Source organism: Lissotriton helveticus, chromosome 6 (genome assembly GCF_964261635.1).
Source record: "Lissotriton helveticus chromosome 6, aLisHel1.1, whole genome shotgun sequence".
In the NCBI taxonomy this organism is placed as follows: domain Eukaryota; kingdom Metazoa; phylum Chordata; class Amphibia; order Caudata; family Salamandridae; genus Lissotriton; species Lissotriton helveticus.
Genome location: NC_136067.1, coordinates 196,790,474 through 196,810,982, shown reverse-complemented (window position 1 = coordinate 196,810,982; position 20,509 = coordinate 196,790,474). Strand labels below are relative to the sequence as shown.

At 42.3% G+C, this 20,509-nt stretch overlaps 1 protein-coding gene across 1 annotated transcript in view; it reads right to left on the bottom strand.

Annotated features, from left to right (window-relative positions):
* LOC144762222 (cysteine-rich venom protein TEL1-like) overlaps positions 1-20,509 on the bottom strand; it is a 333,433-nt gene that overhangs the window by 251,283 nt on the left and 61,641 nt on the right. Inside the window, exon 4 of the mRNA XM_078647370.1 lies at positions 2,325-2,467. Coding sequence (XP_078503496.1) covers positions 2,325-2,467 — 143 coding nt within the window. The remainder of the gene's footprint in view (positions 1-2,324; positions 2,468-20,509) is intronic.

Below are 20,509 nucleotides of genomic sequence, written 5' to 3'. Positions count from 1 at the left end.
GAGTGTAGCTGTTTCTTCAAGAACACTTAATGAAGCGGAACGCAAGTATGCAGTTATTGAAAGAGAGTTGCTCGCATGTGTGTGGGCGGTTGAGCATTATAGGTTATATGTTTGGGGCAGCAAATTCATTCTCAGGACAGATCATAAATCCTTATTTCACATTTTGTCGCTTGGTGGAGGTTGGAATTCCACGGCAAGAATTGCACGTCTGGCTTCAAAACGTCAAGAGTACAATTTCTCTGTGGAATATATCCCAGGGAAAAAAATGCCACTGCAGATTTCCTCTCACGGCTTCCTTGTAAAGATACTGTTGTGAAAACTAATGCCATTAGGGATTTGGATTTTGTTTTGAGTGTGACTGATTTCCTTCCTTCCCAATATCAGGACATCACTGAACAAACTTGGCTTGATTCTCAAGTTGCTGATGACAGATTTGTTCTTCTTAGAAAATGTGTTTTGGAAGGTTGGCCAAACAAGAATAAGGTTAGATCTGATTTATTACCATATTATAATGTAGCGGATGAATTATTGTGTGAAGGTGATTTACTGTTTAAATCTGGTAAATGCATTCCACCCCATGGTGTACAGGAGATGATTTTGAAATTGGCACACAGAACACACCCTGGAATTTCAGCAATGAAAAGGTTGATTAGACTTTATTTTTTGTGGCCAGGCATGGACAGATTAATTGATCGTATTGTTAGAGAGTGTGGTGAATGTTGTGACAGTGATAAGATGTTAAGAGTACATGTTCCTCCTTTAAAACCTGTGAAGTGGCCTCAAGTGCCATGGAATAAGATCGCTTATGATATTTCTGGACCTTTCGCTATGTTGCCTGAAACATCACGTTTTGCTCTTGTTATGATTGATTATCATTCGAAGTAGCCAGAAGTTAAATTTGTTGCGAAGACTACTACAAGTGCTGTGATTTGTTTTTTTAGGGAGGTGTTTGCACGAGAAGGTTGTCCTGCTACTTTGATTTCTGACAATGGTGTGCAGTTGATTTCTGCAGAAATGGAGGAATTTTTAAAGAGTTGTAAGATCAAACATGTTCGCACATCTCTTTACGAGCCTCATGAGAACGGTCAAGTTGAGCGTGTGTTAAAGAATTTTATTACTGATGCTGTCAAAGGGAAAGGAAATTGGTTGAATATTCTCAGGGAAAAATTATGGAATTATCGCATTACTCCACACACTACTACGGAGATTAGTCCTTTTAAATTGGTTAAAGGAAGAGATCCTGCTTCAGACATTTGTCCATGGTGGTTTAAGGAGAAATGCAGGAACTTGGAAGTAGACAATATTGATATCCAAGCAGTTGCTGATAAAATTGGTTGTAAGCAAGACAGCGTTTCTTCATGGTACAACAATAGGTGGAAAGCTAAGGAACATGATTTTAAAGTAGGTGATTGGGTTGGGATTTTAAGACCTTTTATGGTCAGCAAGGGTATGAGCAAGTATGGCAGACCGATTCAAATAAAGAAAGTGTTCAGTAACACAGTGGTCACCCAAGATGGTAAAGTGTGGAATTCTAGGAAGGTTGCTAAATGTCCCCAAAAAATATTTGAACAATCTCAAGCATTTCACATTCAAAATGAAAAGAGTCACAATGTAGGAAAGTATGATTCAGAAGCTTTCAGAGTCAAGAAAGATGTTCGGGTAAGGAAAAGGCCCAATTCATTACAAGATTTTGTATAACCATGTTTTTGCATTGTTTAGTATCTGTTATGTTTTCTTTTAAGTTTCCTTTAAATGAGGGAGATGTGTTACATCTTATGCTTTATGTTTTATATTTGTTATCCCCTTTAAGTCAGTATGCCTTTAAGGCATGTGACTTGTTATGGTTCTTGCAAGGCTCAATGTTCCAAACAGAGTTTTGCTAATGTAGCATTCTCCTTTTGTAAGGCAGTTGTAACCTGGATGCCTACTTACTTGGATGTATGTTGTGCTGCTGATTAAAATTCCTTTACTTCAATTTCTGCATTTTAAGACTAATCTTTACAGAGACTCATAAAAATGTGGCTGTTCTCCATAGCATATGAGTGAATCAGCGAGCTACAGGCTATTTCCTATAATTAGCGTCAAGAAACCGAATGGTGTAAGTGTGCTCTACAAATAATTTTAACATAACATAAAATAACAAATACCTCCTAACTGCTAGTGAGATGGATCAATGAGTTAAAAGATTGCTTCTGACATTGATAGATGTAGACGTCACGGTTAAATATAGGTAATTTGAGCTTCTATCCATCAAGATCTGCTTTAAGTAACTATGTTTAGAAACGGCAGAACTCAAAAACAAGTAAAAGCAGAATGTTCACTACCTGCGTGTAATGGCCAACGGCATACCAGGGTCCAGTTAATGTACCATAGGTGAACTTATCAACTTCTTTGTACCAGGCCATAATAGCTGTTGACCAGTTGGTTGGATGGTTTGAGGAAAATATATTCTCTCCACAACCTGATGCTAAAAAATACAAAATGTTAATTAATGAAATTTACTTAATAAAAGCATGCGCCACAGAGTTAGCATTTATTGAGATATGTTGTTTGTTGGTCGTTTACCTGTTTAAGTGGATGCCTATTGTGATCTTTTGCTGAGAAAGTTTTGTTTTTATTTCGGGCTGTACTGGGACACCCTAAATGCTACTAATAAGGTTGTTCTTTCTTATATTATGGGGTGCAGGTCTCAGAAATACCCCAGTTAGCTCTCTGCTGGTGGTTTTGCTCGGAAGTAACCATGCAAGGATTATCCCTGCCTTATATATCTTGTGGTGTCGTATGGTGGGCAAGAACAATAACCCAAGCAGTACATAATTTCCATCAGGTAGGCATATTTGTCTCTCTTTGCTAGGAGCATTGTGTCTATTATAGGGTTTGATTTAAATCTGATCTCAAAATTATGTATGATAGTTGCTAGCTTGCTCATGGCTCTTAACAACAGAGGCCGTAGACCAGAAAACATTCTGATAAATGCACCTGTACCACAAGTTTACCACCTCTCATCCATGGTGTTGCCTGTAGAACACTCACATTTACTAAAATATTTTTGTATGGCATTGCTAATGGAAGTTATGATCGTAAAGAGTGATAAAAATGTATTGTTCATAATTTACCAATCTGCAAGAACTAGGCCTTTGTGGAATTTCAATTAGGTCAGAGTAATTAAATTCAGATATTTGGCAGACGCGGAATTATAGCTAATTGCACAATTACGCCTGCTTGCATAATTTGAGGGGAAATCCTACTGTAAGCACACATTTAGCGAGCCGAGTAGCTGATTGCGAATCATGTTCTGCTGCATTTAGTGGTATTCCTTAGTGCGAAAATGCCTCCTTACATCTATTTTGGATGCAAGGATGAATTTTGTGCAGGTCTAGTGTGACAAAGGACTGGTGTCAAATTCTTTGCCAGTGTGCTGGAGGTAGCCCATTTGAAATGTAATTGGAGCAGGGAACAGCTCCGCTCTACCCATTCTGGCAGGAAGGCCCTATCCTATAAACATCTAGTCCCCCTCTGTCACACTGTCTGGAAGGAATACAAGCAAATATTTCCTTTCCGAGGACAACAGGTTGCAGGCACCAAATATTAGGACAAGATAATGCCAACTTTCTAAAAGTGGCATTTTATGAATTGGGTCTCATAAAAAGGGGTTTAGATTACAATTCTGTTGAAACCAAACATGACATTTCTATCTGTTCCCAATTAAAAGTTAGCACACAATAAATGTAATAGGGCAATCCAATGTAATTTTATGGAAGAGGTAGGCCTCACAATAGCGAAAAACTAATTTAGCAGATTTTTATCACCAGGACATAAAATACTTAAAAGTACATGTCCAACTTTTCAAATACACTGCAGCCTGCCCTATGGAGCTGTATAGCGCCCGCTTAGGGGTGACTTATATGTATTGAAAGGAAGCATATGAAATTAGGTTACTTACTGGTTGGGTGGGGCGAAACCCTGCTCAAGAAGGAAACACAATGTTTGTCAGGGTAAAGTCACAAACAAACCTCAAATTACCTGTGATCAACCCTTGGGTTGCCAGTACAGAGCAGTAAGGCTTAACTCAGGGGAAATGTGGAAAGTATTTGTGCAACACAGTAAAACCACATAACAGAGGGAACCCACACTAGTTTAGAAAAATAGAGTCATTTTTAATGAATAAAAGAAGACCAAGATAACAAAACTCAAGCATTTGAACCTGAGATTTGAAGGTTTTAAGATTTCAGTAAAAATAGCTCCAAAAAGTATAGTCAACTGTGGATATCTGCGTGGGAGAGGTACAAAGTCACAAGTCCTGGCCGACTGTGATGAAGCTTGGGCCGGTTACAGGGGTTCAGATAGGCCAGCTGAACATGAGTACCTTAAATCCTGGTTGTGGAGCATTGTGAGTTCACACAGCAAGGATGAGTTGTGCAAGCAAGGCAATGTGTCAGTTCTAAAGAGCTGTGAAGCTGCAATGTAAGAACCTGCATCATCGTCAAGGGTTCTGTCGACAAGGACTTTGCTATGCGAAGGTCGATGTCAAGGGTGCGTCTCACATTAGAGGTGAGGTGTTGGTTCTGGAGGGCTGTAAGGCTGTGATGTCCTTTCAGCAGCACAGCATCTTTCTTCCTGTCAGAGTCTTCCAAAGGTCCAGAAGTGTACTGAAGAGTTGGTGTCTGAGGTTCACTGTCTATACCAAGTTCTGCCTTTGGAATGGAAGAAGCTTTTAGAAGTGTACATGTGTCCTCCCATACTTGCCCTGGCTCCAGACTAACTACAGGGGCTATGCAGCCTTTTATGTGGAGACAGGGCACAGCCTATTCAAGTGTGAGTAGGGCCCAGCTGCTCCCTCCCACCCTGCCAGTGATGTCCCATATAGGCACATCAAAGCTCTCTATTGTGAGTGGCTGTCTAGAAGGAATGAACAAATCCCAACTGTTAATTACACCCTGTCATGTGCCCCAGATCAAGGCTGCAGGGACCAAAGAGCTAACGTAGGTGACCGCCAACTTTCTAAAAGTGGATTTTTCATAATTGTAATTACAACTCCAGCATGAGATAGGATTTTTCATAGAATTTCAAAGACACCAAACATGAAGTGTTTACCTGCTCCCATTAGTAGGTTACAGATTATTAAATGTAACAAGGTAATTCCAATATTATCCTATGGGAGAGGTAGGCCTTGCAGTAGTGAAAAATGAATTAAAGAGTTTTTTGCTACCAGGGCATGTAAAACTTAAAAGTACATGTGCAACGTTGTAAATACTCTGTATCCTCAGTTTTGGGTGACTGTGTATTAGAAAGGAGAGTTTGGATTTGCAAAAGGTTTATCTTATGAATGTATGACATTACAACGCATACATTTACAACACATGCACTTACAACACAGTTTTTACACCGCAACATCCACTACAACGCATTCCACTACATCGCATGACACTACATCGCATTTTTGAAAGCTACCTTTACAACTCATTCCATTACATTGCATACTACCTTTACAGCGCATACCATTAGAACGCATACCATTACATTGCAATTAAGGTAAGTATTGGATAGTATAGGGGTAAAAAATACTATTCTAACTCCAGGGGGTGCAACAGAAGGGTAAGTGTTGGATAGTGTAGGGGTAAAAATTACTATTCTAAGTTCAGGGAGTGCAACAGTAGGGTATGTGTTGGATAGTGTAGGGGTTAAAAATGACTATTCTAACTCCAATGGTATGCGTTGTAATGGTATGCATTGTAATGCCTGCATGGTAGTATCATGCGTTGTAAAGGATGGTGCGATGTAATGCCTGCGGTGTAAGTGTAGTGCGATGTAATGGTTGCGTTGTAAAGGTTGTTTTTCCTTATCTTATCACAGATATGTCCAAAATGCATTGGGTGAATATCTTCATGGTTAACCAGAATGCACTGTCAATTCCATTGTGCTGTAAGATAAAGCCTGGATGGGCATGTCTTTACCATTTGTAGCTTGGAATTACGTCACCTCCATTACGAATTTGAAAATCACTGAAGAACATGGAATAAATATGTTTTATTTTACGAATATTGGATTATTGTGTTTTTTTACCTGTGTGACTCAGGTTAACATGGATCTGCAGCTTGTAACTGGTGCATGATGATGCACCAGCCAGTTTTGAAAAAGGTTTATCTTGCAAGGTCGAAAGGGCAGTTTTCAACTGACACACAAGTGGCAACTGTAGCTCTGAGATATGTTTAAAGGGCCACTTAAGTGGGGGGTTAAATATGTATTACAGCCCCACTTGTAGTATTTATTTAAAGGCCCTGGGTACATGTAGTACCAACATACTAGAGACTTATAAGTAAATTAAGTATGCCAATGTTACCATGTTTTAAGAAGTGAACAAATCCAATGTAGCACTTGTTAGCAGTGGTAAAGTGCCCAGTCCTATGGACAGCACAAACGAGATCAGAAAAAATGGAGGAAAAAGGCAAAATGTTTGGGGGAAGATTAGCCTAAGGCTAACAGGACTAGCAGGGAGGTTAAGGACTGGCAAAAGGTTTATCTTGCCAGGTTGAATTGGCATTTTAAACTGCACACTGGATGCAATGGCAGGTCTCAGACATGATTTAAAGGGCTACTTAAGTGGGTGACATTCTATGAGATGCAGACCCACTAACATCATTTCATTTACAGGCCCTGGGTACCTATGGTACCAGCTTACAAGGAACATATAAGTAAGTTAAATGTAGTAATCAGGTGTAAGCTGAGATTACCATATTTAAAGTAGTGTACACAAGCACATTAGTGCTGATTAGAGTGGTATAGTTAACAGAGTCATAAAGCCAACAAAACCAAATTCCAGCAAACAGGAGAGTAGAAGGCAAAAGGTTTGGGAGAAGACCACACCAAAGAATGTCATTTCTAACAGGGTGGTGCCGATCTGATGGATTGTATTCACTTTAGGGACTTTATCTGTTCATTCAACTACATTTTGTCACCTAGCTGGTGTTTTAGACCTATTTGTATTTCGTTGGTGTGTGAGGATCTGTGGGCCTAGCCCAGGTGGCCAAATGTTTATAAATCAGAAGTTTGATCACTGCGAATTTGTGATGACTGTTTTAAATAAACTACTATTTATTTGTATGGTTAGTAAATGGAGATTTTTTTCTACTCTTGGTCGTTTAACACTGGTCGTTGAGCATGTGGTTCTCCCAGTCTCACTCAGAAGGCAATATGGAGTGGCATAACAAGAGGGGCACCACATTATTTGGGTATGGCAGCCCCCCACTCTTACATACATTTTCTGCAGAGGCGGCAAACATGGGAAAGCTCACCAGCATCCCCGCTCTTCGGTGAGGCTGTAGGACGGCAACGTTAGGGACCGCCACTGGTGGCCAAGTGCCTAGCTACTCCACTGGCAATATGCTTTTTCTGTTAAGGAGCATGATTTATGTACCATATGCAAATTGGTTATTCAAATTGTATTGGGAAAAGCTATTAAAATTCTACTTATAACAAACAGCAGTAGGCAAAGCACAGGAATTACTCAATATGATTAGTGTGTGTATAGCTACACATTGCCTAGGATACAGTAATTCTTAGTCAGATTCGTTCTGGATACACATTCTAGAAGATGTTGATTTCATTAGTTTTAACTTGTGTTATAAAAGCACCATCGCATAAATCGTTATGCCTTTGTTGGGAAATGGTAGAAACATGCTTAAAAGTTCATTCATTAAAGCCATGGTAACTTGGATGCGGGAAATGCACCTGTGGAGTGGAAATCATGGGCCACATGTGAGATACAGTTAATGTTTACACTACAACTACACAAGTGTATGACTTAAATCATAAGCCTCCAGATATATTGATGTGACAGACAAAAGTTCTCTGCATGTAGTAAAACCTACATTTTTTCCTTAGCAAGTCACAACTATGTGTGCCCAGTTAGCCTACTGAGTAGATTGCTTAATGTATAAAAGTGGACAAACTAAATAATTAAAAAAAGTATGTCCCTACATTTAATAGCAACCAAATGCTGTCACTGTTTAGCTAGCCTGATGTGTATGTGCTTCTTTTTGGAAAGTTTATCGAGGGAGTAAGAATCTGTTCTACTACTTTTGATTTCCCATCAGAGTGAGTAATTAGTGTTCTAAAATAGGTATGTAAAGGTGTTCCCTTAGGAAACAAATACACCTCCTAATTCCAGAATGACTGTTGTGAGGCAGTCATTGGCTACTGGTATTGATAGAGAAAGGAAGGACACAAGATGAGATGACATCACAATGGAACAAAGCAGATGCCCTCCTGTTAATAGTTGCCGTAGGAAAGCTTAAATGGCAGGGTTTTTCATCCAGAGGTTTCCCTCAAATATTCATTGCTGCCCCGTAGCAGAAGGACATCCGTTCCTTGATCAAGAAGAGTGGGGTGTTTTATCAGAGGGCTGGAACTGGATGGAGACTCGGTGCTTCTGAAAGGGAGCTAGATTATGCTATGTAGAACAGAACGCTTACTATAAAGACCAATGGAACGTGTTGAAAATAAGGTTGAGTATTTGTGGGAATTCTGCATTATTTGGTTTAGGGAAGTCATCATTTAGTGGCTAATGTACTGGAAACAATGGCATCCTATCCGTAGCCCAGTAGAACATCCATGGATCTAGAAAAAAACATCAGAAAGAAAAATCTATTGACTTGCCTGTGATGAGGGCAGAGTTGTGTCTAGCTCTTGACTTGAACAAAAGGTGTGCTCTCCAAGGATCAGGTGGCCAGCCTCCTGAAACTGCATCAGAGGCACAAAAGGCTGGAAAAGGGCTTCATCCTAGTGGGAGACTTAGTACCCAAGTTAGAGTAGACTACACTGGACCTTGTGAGAGTTCTAACTGGAGAGAGTCTTTTATCTTAGAAGTTATCCAGGAATACTTGGGAGAAGCAGGAGAGTGCAGGATTGACTTTCCCAGCAGTAAAAAGAATTCAAACTTTGTCATTTTTCAGACTGCTTGAAATCCATGTCAAGGTAATAAGAGCTCAGTGAGAAAGGGATGATCTTGCTGGCTAGGTTTTGCCAATTAGGGCCACTCTTTCTTTGTAGGAGTTCAAGGCACCATAAGACCACTGCAAAGATGTACCTCACTCTGTGCAACACTCATCAGTTATTGCCTCTGCCAAAGGTCTGTGCATTTGACTTGGGGTGAGAGAGAGGTGATGCATTCATCCCAGAACCAATGCTTGAAGAGGGACAACACTTTGAAAATCAGCTTTTGCCAACTTGAGCCAAAACCTCAGAAAGAGACAATGACTAAGCTCGTTCCTTGCTTTCTTCAGGATACTGCTGTTAACTACTTGAAAGAAACTGAGAAAGAAAGTAAGAATGGCACATGATAAATCCTTTGCCCCTCATGGGTTATACGGACTCAGCTCCAACGCAGTTGGCTTGAAATCTTGTGAAGGTCCTGGTTTTCTCTGAAGGTTGACTTTGATTGCAGTTTCCAATTTCTTACCACTTTATGTTGTAAAACTTTTTTAAAATCCATATCACTGCTAGAGCATTGCAAACACTTCTTTAGAGAAATTCTGCTGCTTGTACCATCCCCACAGGAGTTTAGAGTAGTTTTTCAGTACACTAGCTTCTAACTAACAAGATCCCATTGTATTAACTTGATAGGATCATTCCCTCCCAAATTAATAACCCACTTTCAGATAAGATACACATTTCACAAATGCATGCTAAAAGCTGCACAATAACCTAGCATCAGCAATGGAACCAAGTAGCCTATTTATTGAGCTCTTTGTATGTTGCTTGTGAAAAATTGGGTTATTGGTTAAGGAGAGGTGTGTGAACCCTTCTTAAGAAAAGGTCCCAATCCTTGTTAAATTGCACCACAAAAGTCATTAAATTATCCTCTGCGTAACCCTCTGATGTCTTGGCACAAAAACAGTAAGTCTTAACTTAGAGGCAATGTGTAAAGTGTTTATGTAGCACACAAACAGTATAAAAATAAAAACACAACTCAAACAAAAATTATACACCAATTTTGAATAATAGAGTACAATTTAATACATTTTTTGACACCAAAACACCCAATCAATTGAATTGGAGATATCGAGTTTCAAAGTTTTTTAGGTACGTGTAGCATCTAAAAGCTCAAAGAGCCAACTGTGGTTATCTGGTTGTGCCGGACTGGGTCAAACTGACAAGTTCACACATACCACAATGGCGAGCAGGTAAAATATAGGGACCAGGGTAGTCCCACTAAGGATTGTACCTTATGTACCTGATATAGAGTGGTGCGTTGCACTGAGTCAGTCACAATGAGCAGTTGAGAGGTCTTGTGTTGAGTTGTGTTATGTTGCATTGGTTCTGAGGAGTATCTGCGAGGGCTGCTAAATGAGGTCCTACATCAAGTTATGTCTTGCTATTATGGCTCGGAGGGAAGCTAGAGCTGGTCCAGGAGGAGTACACTCTGATGCTACCCAAGCACCAAGGACCTGTGAGGCTCCTCTTAGGGATCAGGACTTAGTTTAGCAGAGACCATCATCAGGGCCCAGGCAGGTCCTGATGAGTCTGAGAAGCTGGGAAAATGCAGGACAGTTCTCCAGAGCTTAATATTTCCCAGTAACTCAGAACAGGAGGCTAGTCAGCTAGACTTTGGAGTCTCTGTGATGGTTCTGGGTTTTATGGAGCAGGTCCAAGCTTACTTTCTCAGGCAACAGCAAAGCAGGAACAGTCCTTTCTGCAGCAGGGCAGCATGGCAGTGCTTTCAGCAGCAGGGCACCAGAACAGTCCTTCTAATGAATCTTCCACAGGTCGAGAAGTGATCTGAACAATAGGTCTGAGGGTTCTACCTTTATACTTGGTAGTAGCCTTGAAATGGGACAAGCTTGTGGATTTTTCCCAAGACAGAAGTGTTTGGAATAACCTGTTGTTGCAGGGATTCTGCTCCTACACAGAACTGTGCACAGAGACCCAGGACCTCAGTGAATTGTGGTGGACCAATAAACTCACCTCAGTACCTAGAAACCCGAACTGACTAGCATCAGTGTCACATTAGCTCTTCGTCCTACAGCAAAAGAACCAATGATAAAACAATGCAGAACATGCGACTTAGGTAATACTCAGGAATGGTGGGAAGCAAGAACACTCTTTCCTTATACTCTCATACCAGTCTACAACAGGAGTAAAAAAGGAGAAATCTTATTACAATGATGGTGAAAACAGGTCTTATAGCGACTAGTATAACGCCCTCCCTAGATAGGAACTATGTTTTATAAAATATAGACGGTCTCTTAGGCTTGTGTGGGGGACCCCATACCTCCAAGATCCGCAGGAGTGACTCACATCAGGATCTGGAAAAGCTCTTTTCTCTGGAAACGGAATTCTTCCTAGTGCCTGAAATCATGCCTACGTTACAATATTAAAGGTGCCAGAATCTCCGTTGGCTCGCAGTTCCATGTATGTTATGGCTAAAATGTGAACCGATCAGCCCGAACAACAACTACCTTGTTATGATAACCTTGGAGGCTTTAGCACTCCCTGTGCAGACTAGGGTTGCGATGTAAGTCTAGGGATCCTGAAAACAAGCCTTTCTCATGTGAAATAATTCACGCAGCCTCACTTACAACTACAGCTATATGCAGTGTTGTGTGCAAAAGGTAAAATGGCCTTTAACCTTATAATAAGCCTAGGCTAACATAGCAATGTGCGCAAACGAGGCTCAGCCCTCACTACACTGCCTCACTGCCTTGTCCCGGTCTTTCTACAGTCACAATAGGCAATTGCGTAGATCTTTCTGTGTGATTTGAGGCAGTGTTTTTGAAGTGCAAGTACAGCTCTGCCCCTCTCGTCAAGCCAGGATAGCCCATCCTGCTAACACCTCAACCCTCTACTGTGATACTGTCTGGGAGGAGTAAACAATTTCTAACTGCCAACTACACCTAAATATGTGAGCCAGGAAACAGGCAGCAGGCACCAAATGGTTAGGCCATAAAAATGGCAACTTTATAAAGATGTATTTTCATAATTGTGACTTAAAATCTGACATTTTCATTAAAAAGAGTTTTACATTACAATTCCTCAGACACAAACCATTACATTCCCATCTGCTCCCACACAAAAGTTATAATTTAGTAAATGTAATCAGGGAGCCCAATATCATCCTATCTGAGAGGTAACTCTTACAATAGTGCAAAATGAATCTGAAGGGCTGGGGGAGGGGGAGCTTGTGTTGGAAAATGGCCTTCTCTAAAGGGTCATCCGAAATTCTTTAGCCTCTTAAACTTGCCTCAGGACTGCCATTGCAAGGCCTGTGTGTGCAGTTTACTGCCACTTCGACTTGGCAATTAAAAGCGCTTGCCAAACATTAAACTTCCCTTTTATTGCCCGTAGGTCACCCCTAAGGTGGGCCCTAGGTAGCCCTATGGGAAGGGTGTTGTGAAACTAAAAGGTAGGACATGTACTTTTAAGGTTTACATGCATGCTCTGGTAGTGAAAACAGCTATATTCAATGTTTACTATTCTGAGGCCTACTCCTCCCATAGACTAGCATTGGGACTCCTCAAAACACTTTTAAGCTGTAATTCATGATAAGAAAGGAGTAGCCAAATCATGCTTCATATATTTGGAAAGTTAACAATAAACTATTGTTAGTGGTAAAGTAGGATTTGACATTACTATTTTAGAAATGCCACTTTCAGAAAATGGACATTTGACATGCATTTGCAATTTGATGGCCTTGCCTGGGCAGGACAGAAGGGAGGGGCTAACACTTCCTTGAATAGCCTGTTTCCTGTCCCCACACAAAATACTGATTACCCCCCCCACAGATAGCTTGGCATACAGGACTGGGTTGAAGGGATGTTTGTGCACTTCAGAGAGTTGCTTTAAAGTTACCCACCATGAGAAAAGTAATTTTAGATATAAGTACTGGGTCTTTGACTCGCTAAAATCAGACACTTCTGAATCATGAAGTGGACCTCTGTCAGAAAGACTGCTGTGCTGCTTAAAGGACTTTACTGGACTGCTCTTCAGAAAGGACTGCTTTTCTGCTTCTAGCCATCTTGCCTGCTGCTCCCTGACTCTGCTGGAAAGAGAACTGGACTCTGCTTTCCCTCTAAATAATCTCCAAGGATTTGCTGGCTTACCTCCTGTTTTCTGAAGTCTTAAGGACACAAAAAACATTTTGCAATCAGTCTGGTGCTGCTGGACTCTGCTATCTGTGAGTCCTGCCCTTGCCTGTGGCGCCCCCTCCAAGTTCTGGCCCTCAGAAAAGGATTCTGCAGCTGTTTTCTACAAAACCGATGCATTTTCACCACTGTGACAGTCGGAGCCCAAATATCACAGTTTGATGATGCCGCAAAGGCTGTTCGACCAAAGTGTATTTAAAGCCTGTGTAGCCTCACTATGATGCTCTGTGCGGCTCACCAACTACGCATTGCCTACACCGCAGCAAAGCTCGGCAATGATGAAGTGACCCGAAAAGATCAACGCATCAAGCCGTCGGTGTTGATGCTTTCCTCCATCTAAGGTACTTTCTCAGTGGACCCTACGTGGGTCCTGAAGCGTGCCTGTCCTCCACCTTGGTCGACCTGTACTTTGGATTTGCATCAGTCGCTCAAGAGCTCAAGTAACCTTTTGCCAGCTAGTGGCTTCTAGGCACAGTTTTTGCATTTAGTCTTTAAAAATCATATCTCAACTTCTACTGATTGGATATCTGGTCTTGTTTTACTAAGATAAATATTCTCTATTTGTCTGCACCTGTGTGGAGTCTTTAGGTGATGTATTCATTGAGTTACTGTATGTGTGTGTGTGTGTGTGTGTTTGCACAAATACTTTATGCATTGCCTCTTTAGAGAAGCCTGCCTGCTCTGTGCCAAGCTACCAGAGGGTAAGCATTGGTATATGTGTATATCTAGCTTACCCTGACTAGATTGGTTGTTCCTGCCTGGCTTGGGTGCATACCGCAGCCAACCAGTAACCGCATTTGTAACAGAATGTTTTTTACTACCAAGACCTGTGAAACCTAAAAGTACATGTCCAACTTTTTAAATACAATGCACCTTGCCCAATGAGCTGTTTAGGGCCTACTCTAGGGGTGACTTATAAGTATTAAAATGGTAGATTTAGGCCTGCAAAAAGGTTTATTTTGCCAGTGTAGGAAAGTAAGATCTGCTCTCATGGTTACCACCAGTTTTTGCTTGAGGTCTCACTGTTTTTGACTAGTTTATTTATTTATTTATTGAATTTATATGGCGCGCAGGTACCCGGAGGTTTCCTGGCGCCAGCGGACAATGCAAGACAAAAGGCAAGGGCTAACGGAGGGATAGGAGTTTTACTGATTAAAAAGCCAGGTTTTCAAGTGTTTGCGAAATTTGAGGGACTGCTTTTTGAGGCGTAGATGAATAGGAAGGGAGTTCCACAGGGAGGGAGCCAGGAAGGCAAAAGAGTGTCCTCCCATTCAGGCTCATTTTATTCAAGGCACCTGGAATTTTAATTGATTCGTAGATCGAAGTAAGCGTGATGGGCGATAATGTTGCACCAAGGTACTTAGATAGTGGGGAGAAGAGCCCATGTTTATTCTATACATGTAGCAGAGGGCTTTAAATTTGGCGCGAATATCAATTCTCAGCCAGTGAAGTTCACGAAGTACGCCAGAGGTGGGAGCCGTTCTAGGAAGTTGGCAAAGTAGTCTTGTAGCGGAGTTTTGAACAACTTTGAAGCTTGCGGAGCACTTCCTTACCAGCGCCCACGTAGAGTACATTGCCGTAATCCAATCTGGATACCACTAGGGCCTGGATGACAGTTTTTTGAGTGGCCGAAGGAAGCATCCAGAAGATTTCCCTAAGCCACTTTAAAATGGTGAAGCAACTTTAATCACTTGCTGTTTCATCGACAGTTGGTCATCAATAATGACGCCAAGGTTGCGTGAAGATTGTGATGGGAAGGGAAGATCACCCATCTGCGGAGGCCAATGTTGGGGCCCCCAGAGGGTTTTCTTGTTGCCGAAGATGAGGAGTTCTGTTTTTCCACCATTAAGCTTGAGTTTATTTACGTGCATCCAGTCGGCTATCTTTATTAACCCTGGTTGGAGAGAGGGTGACTTTGAAGTTTCCTTAGAGGAAAGCGAGAAGATAAGTTGGGTATCATCAGCGTAGGAGTAAATAGTTAAGCCTGCTTGCTCTGCTACTGTGGCCCGTAGGCTGATATAGATGTTGAAGAGCAATGGATTAAGAATGGAGCCCTTGGGGACTCCACAAGGAGACACCTGAGTCAGGGAATGGGCAATATGGGAAAAAACCTGAAAGGTCCTATTAGATAGAAAACTGGACAGCCACTTGAGTGCTTTACTGCCTATGCCCTTGGCATCGACAATTTTTAGAAGCGAGGGGTGGAAAACAGTATCGAACACTGCTCTTAGATCCAATAGAAAAAGTGCAACCCTCTCTCCTTTGTCGACTAGTTGACGAATATTCTCAGTAACTCCTAGTAGCGTGGATTCTGTGGAGAAACCGGCTCTAAAGCCCGATTGAAACGGATGAAGGATGTTTTGTGTCTCAACAAACCTAGTCAACTGGAGGTTAATGTACTTTTCCAGGATCTTAGAGAGAACGAGGAGCAGCGAAATGGGGCAGAAATTAGAGAGGACCTCCGGATCAGAGTTGGCTTTTTTAGGCAGGTGGCGGACCATCGCATGTTTCCAGGCTGCAGGAACCCTGGCTTCCTGGAGTGATGTATTAAGGAGCTCCATAATAGTGGTAAGTATAGGGTGGTCGAGTTTTTGAAGTACGGCAGTTTGACTTCTCCTTTGGCCGAACAGCAACACATTTCTGCCCAACTGCTGCTGAGCCAAGCTTGAGCAGAGGAAGGCAGCACAATAGGCATCTTGTCACATGGAGGTTCCCTGAATCTGTCCAACCCTCTCCGGTGGGAACAAAAGGGCTTACCTGGCTGTAAGACTTTAGATTTTACGTGGACAAGATTCTACAAGAAGAAACCACTGACCTTAGACCGTCTGGACATTCTGGACTTTGCTGGACCTTGACTGGAATCAACTTTGTCCCCCTTTCCGTCCCAAGCTTAGTTTGTGCCTCTGCTCCATACAGGCTCTGTGCAGGACCTGAGATGGACTTAAGACAACTGAAGAACCTCCCTTAGAGTGAAGGAGTCACTCCCCTGCATTTGCAGGCACCTAACCGCAACTGACCAGTCGGCTACTCCTGAGCTCCCGCGGACTCCGAAGACTTCTGAAAATCAGAAGATGGGTTTCCGAGGGTAGCCGAGGTTGATCAGCCTTTTCACTGAGTTTGATACCAGTATCCCTCGTGGGGACTGCATAACCCAAACCCCTGCGCACCACGTCCCTTTGCAGTTGCATATGCTGGTTGGCAATTACAGAGCTTGTGCATTGGACTCCCTGTAGTGGGTTGGTGCTTTGCAATCTTGCTCGAGGTCCCCTTGCGTCTCCTAGTCATATCTACTGTGGGTCCTCCTGAGGGTCATCTTGATTTCTTGAGGGCTTTCCTGTTTTTTCCAGATGTGCCCTAACTCCCCGTTGCTTGGTGAGTCCCCTGGTCCTTGCTAGTCCACACTGTAACCTGTTTTACCTTCCTGCCTGGGTTGCTTTTGCCAAGGCTTGTTGGTGCTCAGCTGGACACCGACCCTTTAGCACTTGACATCCTTCATGGGACAACATGCCTCCGGCTCCTGGTTGTCCTCGACATCTCCCAGTCCTCGTGGCTGCAGAGTCAAGCGTCACTTCTTCGCACCGGAAGAACCAGACATCAGTGGGCATTTGTCTCCTGAGTCCCTGGTAACTCTGAAGTGACCCAGACTCTGTCCCCTCTGCTTTCAGGTTCCTTCCTTCCAGAATCCAGGCTTGGATCGCACGGGACCCTCTCCACCTTCACGGCAGCAGTACTTCTTTGCAGCTCTCTATTGAGAACGATGGCATTTTCCAACGCTACTTCAGACCTATGTACCAGGCTCCTCTGGAAAAGGTAAATGTACCACTGTAAATTATACCACAGTGGGATGTGCTATTGACAATGAGAGAAAAATGGATCCACACTATATAGTGGGAGGGAGGTTTTTAAACGAGGGGTCCCTTCATTCATACTGCTTCTGCTTACATTCAGAGGAAACTGATTTCCAGTGTAGTGTAGTGTAGTGTGGTTTGGCTGAGGTAGATGTCCATTTCCATAAGACAAGACCTAGGACAAGGATAGGAGCTCTGGTCAGATGGTCCCGACATTACAGGTGGGCACCCTGGATAGTTTGTATGAATTAAACCTGTTTTGCTGGCTTCTTTCTTGTTGGCTGTAGGACTGTACAGTCTACCACTGTTAAACTGTGCTAAAGGGATTAAGCTTTCCCCTTTAGACATGGTAAAAGTGGCCTACACTTAATTGGCATATTTAATTTACTTGCAAGTCCATAATAAAATCATGCTACATGTACCCATAGTCCATATCAACGATATCAACGTCCAGGGTCTAATAAATAAATGCTATTGGTGGGCCTGCAGCAAGCATTATGGCACCACTAATATAGCCCTTTAGAACATGTCTCAGGTCTGCCACTGCAGCCTCTAGCGTAGTTTTAAACTGCCATTTCGATCTGGCAAATAAACCCTTTGCTAGGCATGAACCTTTCTTTTTAATATGTATAATTCACCTCTCTGGTAAACCCAACAGGTTCATAAGGCAATGTGCCTTGTATTTAAAAAGTAGGGCTTGTGTTTAAGTTTTGCATGTCCTAACATTGAAAAACTCCTAAAGTGCTATCTTCGTAACTGGGAGCAGATAGATACATGCTGTTTAAACTCCAACAAATATGCAATTGAAAATCTTGAGACACTGACTGTGACAGCCATTTTAACCCTCACCCAAATGGGACACATCGGATCAACCAAAACCAAAGTACACCTGCAACAGAAAGTCTGGTTTCCACCTGGGGTGCAAAGGTGGATGGCATGGTTGCCCAATGACATTGGTGCCAAGTATTCAAGCCCCTAAATCGATCCCTCTGATTGCCACTGACAGCCCAGTGCCAAATACTAGTGTGACATCAGTGAGGACTTTGGATCCCTGCCAGATGGGCATCAGATGGTGGTGGTGTTCCCTATTGTGGAGTGCCTCAACACGATCTTTGCTCTATTTGAAGTCTTGATCACCCTTGAAGGTGATATTGGCCCTCTGTTTCAGAGACAACACATCAAACAATACCTACAATCTCTTGTCATTACTCATAAGAGCATCACCCCTGCTGGCTCCAGGCTAACGGTGAGGTGAGAGGCTAATTTGCACACTCAATAAAGTAATCCACATTAGATGCTAACAAGAAGCTGATGTGGAAGATTCCATATGCGAAGCCCTTGGTACATACAGATACATCCCTCACAGTACAACCCAAAGAGCACCTGGAGATGTCCTGTTTGGAATGGCCATACGAGACAATATCCCGCATGCTGATGGATAGGCTCCTGAACCTCCAAACAAAGTGACCTCACAATATAGGAAAATCAAAATGCTAGCTTAGCCTGCGCAGCTCAAGAATCTGATATCCACAGGGGAGGCTGATTCCTTGTGTGTGGCTGGCGCCCAGGAAGGAAAGGAATTTTCAACATCCCTTTTGTGACAGGACCCCTCGTAGTCATTTCCAAGAAGGAGGTAATAGTGATGGCCAAGAACAACATTGACTGTGTCACGAGAAACATGCCATCTTTCAAAAACTGCCACAAGCAAGCACCGGACATGTTAGAAGCACATCTCCCATCCACGTCCTTTGAAGAGTGGGAGGATGAGCGAGGGTCTACCCACCAGTCCAATGATGAAGCACGTCCCCTTCCACATCCTCTGACAACTCCAGCCTTTTTGGGAGGAGCCCATCCATCACAAGCAAAAGGAACCGGCGCCATGCCCATGGCAGGTCGATGATACCCATCCCAGCTAAGACCTAATATCCAGAAACCAAAAACACTGGAAGACTATGTCAGTGAGTAACTTTACTGGGGGTAAGAACTTTGGGCTACACCTGAATTTTAAATGCGGGTATGCTGTATTACGCAATTGTTTTATCAGTTGAAAGTTTGGGAGAAATGTAGTGCATCACAGAAACACACTCTGTGATGCTGGATTGACCTTCCTGCATGACTGACCTCACATGGGAGGACAAGGGCTTTCTAATAAAGAAGGAATACCCTGCCTAAGCGCATTAAAAGCTAAAACAACCAGTGTTTCTCCGGGCCTCTTTGATCACTATGCATTCTCCCACAATCTACTGCCACATCTGGGCTTCTCCCTGGGCTCAGAGGGATTTCATTCCCTTTCATAGTCAAACTTTCATGGACAGCCACAGAGGGCTGCTGTACAGTGGTAACGGAGCCTGGGATGGGGACACAGTAGCACCGGTATTGGTATACCTACACCCACCGATACTGATGAAAATTATGACCAGATTAAGCAATCTGCTAATAAACCTGCCTATCAAATGACTAGTAACAGGAGGAGATTTTAATCTTAGCCTCGATGGTCAAATAGAGGTAGACAGTGCCAAAATCAAGAACCCGCAATAAACAATCATTGCGTATCTTTACACTAACGAGAAGCCTGAGTGAAACCTTGACAGCTGCTAATTGGTACCCCATGATCATACATGTTTTGCTTAGAGGGTTCATGGAACAATAACCAGTCTAGATTTCTTATATAATCTGAACAAGAAAATAGACATATCTACAAATGCTGATATATTAGCCAGAGAATTATCAGCTCAATTACCGGTAATCACAACACTGCAAATCCGACAAACATGGTGGAAGGGCTCAAAAATGGGCACTTGAGTACTTTAAAATATTGAAATTAGAAAATACTTTTTGAAGAAAATCATGCTATTTTACAGAATCAATGGCATTTGATATAACCTTATAGAAGGCATAGAAAACTACTCAGGGGACGTATAATTTCCAAAATATTAGGGTTGAAGAAGGTTAAGAAACCATAAATGGAGACATTCAAAAGAGAAGTACTTGGTCTAAAAGAAAAAGATACAAAAGAGCAGTCACAACACCTTACCTCATTGTGATGTTTTACGTGCTAAAAAGTTGGTTCCTTTACTCACTCTGCCACTGGAACCAAACTGCACCAACTGAAAAGGATCGAATAGGCTGAAACTGTTCTTGGGTGAATTGTGTCCGGTTCATAGAGGGCCTTGCTTGACTCTTCTGGTTGGACTATTATTATTGGGGACACACAGACAGATTTGAGAGGTAGTGGACAATAAGGAACCTTTATTCACACATTGTTGGAATGCCCTAAAACTTCTAGTTATTGACATAGACTTTGGGCATGGCTGGTAAAAGATGTGGAAGTACACATACTAGGACCAAGTACTTGTGTTTTTAGTAAATAGGATTAGCAAGCAACTCTCAAAAATAACTGTGATATTGTCCTGATAGTGGTAAAGCAAAAAACAGCCAGGCTATGATGAGGTGGCAGGGCTCCAATGACCAATGAATGACTGGGATATGGATTGGTGCATGCAGGCAGGAGAAGAGATTTAA